Raw genomic sequence first — 10686 nt, 5'->3', positions numbered from 1 at the left:
AAAATAACTCTGATGGATCTATCTGAAAGCTCAAACCTTGTTGTACATAGTTGCATTCAGCCAGTTCAGTAAACATATGAGTAAGAGGAAGATATGGTGTTAAAACATCTGGAGAAGAATATTGTCACTTATTCCCGCATGGTTGCTGACACATTCCATACAGCACAAATTCTTAACCAGCCCTCTGCTCCTCTTCCTCAGCGTCTTTTACCTTACAAAATCTTAGGTTAGAACCTAGGGTTACTCCAGTAAAATGCCAGGTTAATGACTGACTAACAAATGCTAAAAATTATAGTTTAAAATTCTTTTTAAAGATCTTCTTGTTCTTGTTTTTATGTGATAAGCACCACTCCGAGTCTTACTGTCCCGAAAAGATGCTATGATTCATTGCTAATATAGGTGAATTGGCCACCCATCTGGTTGTGTTCACTTTACTTTTGGCAAACAACCAAAGCTTGTTAAACACAGCTTGTTTCGCTACACCTGATGGAGTTGATGACCCTGTTATCAGCAAGAGTGTCTAATATATTGAATATATTGGCAAATTCTGGTGCTGCCTTTGATTCGCTGGCCGTCCTGCAGCCATACTCACCTCCTTCTGTTCCTAATACTCCACAAATGTGTGTCTTTGATCTTGCCTTCCATGCCTGAAACATACCTCCCTCAGTTCATCACAAGGCACTCTCTTTCTAATCCAAGTAGTTATAATGCATATGTAATTTTTTAAAAGACAAAATGCCTCTATGTTGGAAATAGCTATATCCCCCTGTTTATAAATACCCTTTTCACTCCCTTTATACCACTTCGTCCACTCTAACTTCATCCTATTCCTGATCACTCTTTACAATCTATTTCTGTCCCTCCCCCAGATTGAGTGTAAGCTCCAGAAGGGAAGCAATAGTATCATGTTTATCACTGTCATGTTTATCACTCTTGTCCCAGCACCCGGAAGAGAACTTGGCACATGATAGGAATTCTTTACATATGTATGAAACAATGGTGCCCACTGAAATAACTTCCGGGTGCTTCTAACGTATTAATCAAATGATACAATGAAATATTGACTGACTTGTAAATCTGAACCAACTCTTAAATTGTTTAATTTAAGCTTAGGTTTGAGCTTCCTAAATCAGTGGTTTGCTGTTTGTCATTAAAATTTGCAAGTTCTCAACCATTATTACTTCAATTAACTCTTTTTCTGTTTCTTTCTTTCTCTCTTTCTATTTATTTTTGAGAGAGAGACAGAGACAGAGACAGAGCATGAGCAGGGGAGGGACAGAGTGAGAGAGAGAGAGACACAGAATCTGAAGCAGGCTTCAGGCTCTGAGCTGGCAGTACAGAGCCCAACACGGGGCTCAAACTCACAAACCACGAGATCATAACCTAAGCCGAAATCGAAAGCTTAACTGACTGAGCCATGCAGGCACAGTATTTAAGATTTTCTCAATCATCTCAGAGGAACTATCTTCCCTACTACCTACCCTCCTCCCCAAATAGCAAAAGACTCGTTTAATGATCTAAACGATGAAAATAACAATAGCTAGGTAGCCATACCACTGCATGTTTTTTTTTTCAGATCAATTAACAATGGGAAAAATGAAAAAGGTTATTTTATATGCTTATTTCTTCTCCACTCTTCTTTCTTTCTTCATATGGAGCAGAGTTTCTGACATGTAATTTTTTTTCTCCCCAAAGAACTTCTTTCAACAATTTTTTGCAGGGGACTTCTGCTGGCAATGAATCCCCCAGGTTTTGTTTGTCTGAAAAAATCTTTACTCTCCTTCACTTTTAAAGGATAATTTCATTGGATATAGGATTCTAGGTTAGTGGTGTTTTTTTTTTTTTCTTTCAACGTGTTAAGTATTTCACTCCACTCTCTCTTGCCTAGGTGATTTCTGACAAGAAGTCCACTACAGTTCTTATCTTACTTCCTCTCAATAAGTTGTTTTTTCTCTGGCTTTTTTTCCAAGATTTGTTTTCCTGTAGATTGATTATGATGTGAGGGGGTATAATGTTCTTTTTGCTTCATTTTGGTTTTAATGCTGCTTGGGGTTTGAGCTTCCAAAATCAGTGGTTTGCTGTTTGTCATTAAAATTTGCAAGTTTTCAGCCATTATTAACTGAATTATCTCTTTTTCCATTTCTTTCTTTCTTCTCCCTTTGGTATTCTAATTATGCCAATCACGCCAAAAGTCTGCCATACCTTTTGAAATTTTCCCACAGATCTTACAAGCTCTGTTATTTTTTTTTTTCCATTCTCTTTTCTCTTTGCACTTCAGTTTGGGAAGTTTCTATTGACCTATCTTCAAGTTCACGGATTCTTTGCTTGACCATGTCCAGTCTACTGTTGAAATGGTCAAAGACATTCTTCATTTTTGTTACAGTGTTTGTGATTTCTAGCATTTTTTATTCTTTCTTCAAACTCTATCTCTGCTTATATTAGCCATATGTTCTCGAATGTTGCCTACTTTTCCACTGGAGCTCTGCAAGTAATAATGAGAATTACTTTAATTTCCTGTCTGATAATTCCAATATTTACGTCATATCTGAATTTGAGAGTTTTTGTTTGCTTGCTTTTCTTTTTAAATGTTTATTTATTTATTTTGAGACAGAGTGCGAGCCAGGGAAGGGCAGAGAGAGAGGGAGGGAGAGAATCTTAAGCAGCCTCCAGGCTCAGTGCAGACCCTGACGCAGGCCTGGATCTCATGACCCCAAGACCAGGACCTGAGCTGATATCAAGAGCCTGATGTTTAACCAATGGAGCCATCCAGGCACCCCTGAATCTGAGTCTGATACTTACTTTTACCCTGGAGACTGGGGGTCTTACGGCTTTCTGGCATGCCTTGTAACTTTGTTGAAAGTCAGGCAAGTTGCATTGGATGTTAGGAACTGAGGTAAATGGGCCTTTGGTGTGAGGTTTGCAGTTAAGCTGCCTAAGATTCAGGCTGTATTTGATATTTGCTACAGCTCTAGGTGCCAGAGGATTAAGATTTTTCTAGTATGTATGTATTTATTTATTTATTTAGGGGTCTCTGGCGTTGGGCCTTTGTGTGTACTCCTCCTCAGAGAGAAGCTTCACCATGTCCTTCTTTCAGTTGCTATCCACTGTTATTATGCTGCAGGCCTGTTGGTATGGCCACAAAATAGGGGGGAGGGGAAGCATTCTATTATAATTAAAACTCAATCTTTCAGTGGGCCTGTGTCCCTGAGCTTGACTTTCTTAAGTGCTTCTTCGTTTGTTTCTGCACCTCCTGCCTGCCACTAATGTGAGTCGGGAAAGCTGGTCACTTCCTCAGGTTGGGTAAAGCTCTGGTAAAGTTTTTCTTCCAGAAGAGTGGGAATTTGCTATGGAGGAAGTGGCTGTTGGTCTTCTTCACTAGGATTACTCCTCCCCTTCCTTTGAGGGCATCTTCCTTGATTCTTCATTATGAGAAAGTGTGGTGGGGTCCTTGGTGGTAACGCACATGAAGGGTGGGGCATCCCTAAGACTGTGGCCCCCCGGAGGCCCTTACCCTCATGTTGGTTCACACTCAGCCCCCAGCAATTCCTCAAAATTATGGAGCCTTCCTATCAAGTTATGTTTTCAGCATAACTTTCTGCTCTAGGTAAGCAGGCTTCAGCTGTGATTCTCTGGGTTCCCTTGTTTCTCCAAGTTTTGAGATGGCACTTTTCCATGCAAATTCATTTCTCTGGTGGGTCCAGGAAAATTTATTGGTTTTCAAGTTGTCCATTTTGTTTTTGTTTTTGTTGTTGTTGTTTGTTTTTATTGTTATTTTTGAGACAGAGAAAGCAAGAAAGGGAGGGGCAGAAAGAGAGGTTGAGAGAGAATCTTAAGCAGGGTCTGTGAGGTCAGTGCAGAGCCCAACATGCAGCTTGATCTCATGGTTTGAAAGATCATGAACTGCACTAAAATCAAGAGTCTGACACTTAACCAACTGAGCCACCCAGGCATCCTGAAGCTGTCCACATTTTTCTTGTTATGAGAGAGAAGTGATGATTTCTATACTCTTTACATGTTGGAACCAAAATTGGAAGTCCCCAGGGGCACCTGGGTGGCTCAGGCGGTTCAGCATCCGACTTCGGCTCAGGTCATGATCTCACGGTTCATGGGTTCGAGCCTCGTGTCAGGCTCTGTGCTGACAGCTCAGAGCCTGAAGCCTGCTTCTGATTCTGTGTCTCCCTCTCTCTCTGCCCCTCCCCTGCTCATGCTCTGTCTCTCTCTGTCTCTCAAAAATAAATAAAGGTAAGATAAAAAATAATACTTCAAAATTGGAAATCCTCACATTCCTTAAAAGTTGCCCCCAGTGGCTTCACCTTCTCCAATTTTCTAGAAAACTACCCTATGAGAAATTATTCCTCAGTAGAGAATGAAAAAACTACTGTTTATATTGAGAAGTGATTATACACAATTAAGTCTTGAGAAAAAAAAATACTCAGTTCCAAATTTTACCCTCAAAATATCTGAACAATCTGTTACACTAACACTGCATTTTTTTCCCTTACGTATGCCTGATTTAAAGACTTAGCTAATCATTATTATAGTTTAAATATTTATTTTCCCTTAATCTATTTCAGGCAAGATAAGAAACAAGAAGATTCTGTCTGATTTTGAACTTCAGGGACAAGCTTCATAATTAGTTATGATGATGACCTAACATGCATTCTTGATTAGAGTTCATATAGGAAGGGCAAAATAATATTTGAGCTCCTGGTTTAACAAGAGAAAGCCAGTTCTTGTGACAGCCAGTTTGACGATGACTATATCCGGAGGATTAATTGCAATCAACTTGTTGGTGCTGAGATATTAATAAAGAATATTTGTGTGTGTGTGAAAAAAAAAGCTTAAACACCTATTCTCCCCTTATATTAGCCAAGGCAGATGTACCTATGAAGCCAGAAGGCAATAAATATCAGCTAATATATTGACCTGAAATTAATCAAATAAATTTTTGTTCTGTAATCATAATGTAGCTTACTAGAGAAACATGGGTTTGAGAAAACTTCAAAAATAAATCCCAGATCAGTAATTTACAATATGTGTGATCTTGGCTAAGTTAGGAACAATTATAACTACTTTGCTGTATATTAAAATAATTAATTTAAATAAGAATCATGATCTTGAGCTGGCAATACAAAATTATCACGTGTGAACCAATCTATAAATATTAGCAGGTCCTATGTAGTCATGAGATATTCCATATGGAATTTTTCTTAAAATGCAATTGTTTGAATTCTATACTATGGGGACATGAGAAGTGAATACAGGTTTTCAGCCAAACTTGGGAAATACAGCACACAATAAAACTCCAAAGGAAAAACCCCAACATGTACAAGTTCTCGTCAGTACTCTCCCAAATTTAAATACTTCTTTCCCTGGCCTCCTCAACCATCTGACCAAAATGTAATTTATTTAAGTTAAAATCAACAAACATTTTCAGAGATCTTGGTCATTACTGATACAAAGGCAGCCTTCAAAGAATCGAAAGTCTAGAGAAGAGTTTAAAAATGAAAATAAAACAATGAAAAATTAAGCATGATATTGATGTAAGAATAGACAGTGAATAGAATAGAGTCTAGATATAGACACATCCATATACTTGATTTATGAAAACAAGGGTACTGAAATGCAATGCTGTAAGAAAAGGGGGCGTCTTTTAGAAGATGGTGGAGGTTCAACTGGAATTTTGGCCCCTACTACACAACACATATGCACACATCAATTTTATATTGATGGTATATTTAAATGCTGAAGGCAAAACAAAAAAGAAAAAAAGTTTCTAAAGTTACTATGTAGAATACTCATTAATTTGGGGTAAACAAAGATTTCTTAAAAATCGGTAAAAGATTTTAAAAGATCAATACACTGGATTAACTTAAACTAAGGAATTTCTATTAATTTAAAGACACCAGTAAAAACATGACAAGATAAGTAGGAATATGTAAGAAGATAGTCAAAATATATCCACTCAACAAAAAGCTAATATAGAGACTACATAAAGAATTCTTTCCATCCTGAAAACAGACATATCAATTAAAAAATCAGCAAAAGACACAAATGGTTACTTTACCAAAAAAAAAAAAAAAAAAAGAAGAAGGACATTCAGATGGCAAAGAAACATTTAAAAATGTTCTCAATATGATGAGTCATTAGGGGATTCAAAATAAAACCAACATTTTTCACGACTACATACTCACGAGAACAGCTAAATGCGAACATACTGACCATTGCAAGTATTGATGAAGATATAGAGGAACTTAATTCTCATGCTCTGATAGTAGAAATCAGTACTGATACAACTGTAGGGCATCGCCATGTTCTGGTGTAGAGTAAGGCTGAACAGGCACATCCCATATAATTTATCAATCCCACTCCTAAATATATTACCCATATATATATATATATATATATATATATATATATATATATATTATCCATACCTCCATAAAGTATGTAATGTATGGCAAAAGATAGGTGCAAGAATAAAAAACTATTCTCTACATTATTTCTAATCTAAACTGGAAACAACCCTGCAGAATGGATCAATAAATTTTGGTGCTTTAGTACCTTGAATATTATACATCAAGAAAAATAAACTGACTACTGGTATATATAAAACAGCATGGAAGAATCTCACAAACACAGTATCTAGAAATGACACTAGAGATAAGTGGGTACATACTGTATTATAATTTCATTTTAAAGTTCAAGAACAGGCAAAACTCACATATGGGTTAGATGTCAGAATAATGGCTACCTCTGTGGAATAATGATTTGTGCACAAGTTAGTATGTTACATTTCAACTACAATTCCACTTAAATTTATCTTTCTATGTTAATTTATTTATTTTGAGAGAGAGAGAGAAAGAGAGAGAGAGAGAGAATGAACAGCAGAGGGGGCAGAGAAAGAGGGAGAGAGTGGATCCCAAGCAGGCTCTGTTCTGTCGGTGTGGAGCCCGATGCAGGGCTCAATCCCACAAACCATGAGATCATGACCTGAGCCAAAACCAAGAGTCAGACGCTAAGCCACCTGAGCCACCCAAACACCACCACTTAAAATTATTTTTAAAATAAGCAGTCCAGAAACATCAACAATAGAAGTATGTCTAAGATAAAAGCAGGCTAAGTCAAGGTGTCATTTACTCTTTAGCTTAAGAGGTGAGGAAAGGGTTAGGAAAGACTTCAAAAAAATAAAGGGCACAGGGACACCTGGGTGACTCAGTCAGTTAAGATTCCAAGTCTTGATTTCGGCTCAGGTCATGATCTCATGGTTCATGGGATTGAGCCCCGCATTGTGCTCTGCCCTGACAGCATGGATCCTGCTTGAGATTCTCTCTCTCCTGTTCTTTCTCTCTCTCTCTCAAAATAAATAAAGAAACATTTTTAAAAAAATAAAAATTAAAGGGTGTAGATGTCACAAACTCAAAATATCTGGGAGAGACAGGCAGGTAAGGCAAAAGAATAAATGAGAATGGATTTTACAATAGCAGCATGAACCTGAATGGGAGGGACTGGCATTCAGCTTTATGTCAGAAGGTCCATAAGGAGGCGTGGGTTCTGAGAACCTGAGACATATGCCTTCTCTAAAGGAAACAGCTACTAGTTAGTTTCTGGAAAGCATTGTCTTTCCTGCATGCTGACATAGTTTCTAGATATTCTGCTTCTTCAGAAACATGAACATCATGCCTTGACAGTTTAGTTTTATTTTAATTTCTAAAATATATAACTATACACATTTTGAGTGAGGGGAAATGTATTTTAATACAGATATACCCCATAGTATATGACTTTGGTAAATATTGAGATAGTTCAGGTTGATCTTGTCCAGGTCTCTATCTCTGTGTCTGCACAGGGCAGTTTAAGGTATAGTAGGTAGGTAATGAAATTGTTGCTGGATAAATCAACAATTTAATAAATGAAGTTGAACTGTGCTTTTATTTTCTTTTTAAGGTTTATGTATTTTTGAGAGACAGAGAGACAGACAGAGCACAAGCAGGAGAGGAACAGAGAGGGAGGGAGACACAGAAGCCTAAGCAGGCTCCAGGCTCTGAGATGTCAACACAGAGCCAGAAGCAGGGCTTCAACTCACAAACCGTGAGATCATGACCTGAGCTGGAGGCAGCCACCTAACCGACTGAGCCACCCAGGCTCCCCTGACCTGTGTTTTTAAAACTGAGTACAAGTTTTCAAAGTAGATTGATCAGAAGTGCATCCTGGCTTTGATGACGAGATGTGCAGAAGGGTAGATAATTGTAAAACACAGATATTCGAAGCCTTACATGTAAGTCAGAATTGCCAGAGCTTGGTGTTGGCAATGTTGAGAGGGGGATGAAGCCAGAGAGATGGGAGGGGAGGAAGGCAATGAAGGAAAACAGATTCATGATCGGGCGTTTGCATTTTTATTATATGATAATAGAGCATAGGAAGCCATCAAAGGCTTAAGGTTCAGTGAAACATGGTTCAGTTTGCAATTAGAAGGGAAATTTGGATGGAAGTACATTCATTGGGTGAGAGAGATCAGGAAAATGTTCCTGTTGAGAAGTCAAAATAACTTCCGCCAAGGGCTTTTTGGGTCTCTTAAGTACATAGGATCAGAGATCTAGAAAGAAGCTTGAGGAATAAACCATCAAGCTATTCCCTCAATATCAGATAAGAGCATATGGTTGATAACCCATGTACTATTCACTTATCGTACAAGCAGTTTTGGTTGGTCATTTCTGTGTTAAAATGAAATTATGAAAGGGGTGCCTGGCTGGCTCAGTTGGTTAAGTGTCCGACTTCAGTTCAGCTCATGATTTCCCGGTTCATGAGTTCGAGCCCGGCATCAGGGTCTCTGATGCCAGCGCAGATCCTGCTTCGGATCCTGTGTCTCCCTCCCTCCCTGCCCAGCCCCCTCAAAAATAAATAAACATTAAAAAAAGTATTAAAAAAAACCAAAATAATGAAAGACGAACTGAAGAACCAGCTTCTTAATTTTGACTTAATCCAATTTATTTCAACGTGAACCGAATAAATTCTTCCCGCATCTGAATGACATTGAACCACGTTGTACATCAAATAACTTAATGCCAAGGAGAGATGAATAAAAAGATAAAAATATGAAAGGAGGGGCTTGAACTACATCAGGCACAGTAAAAGCAAGGAAAGGCACTATTAGGAAAGAACCCAAAGTCCCCAGAGTTTGCATTTTTGTCCTGGATCCTTAGCATATGATTATTAAGTGGAACAAGGAAGCTACTGGCCTCCCAGCGCAGAGCAGGATGGACGGCAGGTGCTGTACACGTGGGTCAGAGGTTGGCACCCACCGAGGAGAGGACGCAGAGGTCTGAGGCCACTTGGCACAACGTGAAGCGATTGAGGATTGCAGGGCAAACAGCTCAAGGGGCGGCATCCGTAAGTAGGGAGGCTGAGGGGTCGGCAGCTGCTGGACACATAGCTCAGAGGCCTGTAGGAGATGGGGACACAGGAGCCAGAGACGTAAGAACCGGCAGGAAGAAAAGTGGTTCCTTGGCAGGGTCTGGACACGTAGTAAGTAGTAGAAGGGCAGCAAGAAGTTTCGAAGTTGCTGGGCTCGTGGGGGGCTGGCTGGCCACTGGTTGGTTCATTGCAGGCCTCTTGGCAGTTGTCCAGAGGCCGGAGATGGCCTTGACAGTTACTGGGCAAGCAGAGGACATCGCCACAGCTCACGCCCGTGGAACAGAGGGTGATGGAGGACGTGAGCGGAAGATGGCAGGGATTGCTGAGGGATCCCAAGCTGTAGTTGGTGGAGCAGTTGTGACAAGACATCGCGAGGTTCCGAAGGTGGGTTGTGGTTGAATGGAGAGATGCGAGTGTCTTCGGGTTTCAATGTGTCCCTCACTTGGTTCCACCCTTATATATCCCTAGAAGGTGGCGATTGTGTACACAGACTCTCTTCCTCCTCCTTGTAGGAAGCTGCATCGGAACTCTTCATTATAGTCCAGGAAGTGGTGTCCCCAGCGCCCATAAAGCTGGACGTTCCATCCATTGATTAAGGAGATCTAGAAAGAAGTGCGACTGAATTTTAAGAGGATCACTCCTTCTTAAATTACCCAATGAAAACAGACGCGTTTGAAGGTCATTCGCGTAATCCAATTACAACCACCACTACACAAACATTCGTACAATTCCTCCCTTGGAATTGCCTTTCAGACTTGAAAAGTTGTAGCAACATCCTCTGGAACAGCAGCAAATGATCTCTCTTTGAGGGGCAATTCTATTCTTTTTGCAAATGGTCAGTAGTGAGAAACGTGAAAGCAAGTATGTGGCAAAAGAATGTGAAAAATTCTATAACCTATATGATTCGGAGCAGAAAAAGTGTAAATGTGGTATAATATGGAAAATTTCAATGTGCCTAAGTTGGTGTTTTGCTTTATTTTAGAATCCTGGTAGAAAATGGCTTCCCATCAAAATATTTTTATTTGAGATAGCCATACTCATTTTATTCATTTTAATAGAGTACTGCTAAAACTTAGTTTATGTTTAAAGTATTCTTAATATAGATAAATAAGATGGGCTCAGTTAAAATATGAATAGTACTGTGAACAAAAGCAAATAAAGGAAACAAATCCCTCAAAGAAAGCAGAACAACATATTTTTAATACTTAGTATAGCTTTACATATTTCATGCTTACGTTCCAATTGAAAACTAATGTTCTTAGTAAAAAACAA

The 10686-nt window shown here is 39.1% G+C and overlaps 1 protein-coding gene across 1 annotated transcript; it reads right to left on the bottom strand.

Moving 5' to 3' along the window:
- Positions 1-8966: 8966 nt before the first annotated feature.
- KRTAP26-1 (keratin associated protein 26-1) lies at positions 8967-9866 on the bottom strand. The gene has a single exon (XM_003991483.4). It carries the CDS (start codon positions 9781-9783, stop codon positions 9232-9234), a length of 552 nt encoding a protein of 183 aa, XP_003991532.1. The 5' UTR covers positions 9784-9866; the 3' UTR covers positions 8967-9231.
- Between the last annotated feature and the right edge of the window lie 820 nt (positions 9867-10686).

The sequence above is a fragment of the Felis catus genome, chromosome C2 (assembly GCF_018350175.1).
Source record: "Felis catus isolate Fca126 chromosome C2, F.catus_Fca126_mat1.0, whole genome shotgun sequence".
In the NCBI taxonomy this organism is placed as follows: Eukaryota; Metazoa; Chordata; class Mammalia; order Carnivora; family Felidae; genus Felis; species Felis catus.
This window is presented reverse-complemented; position numbering and strand designations above follow the sequence as displayed.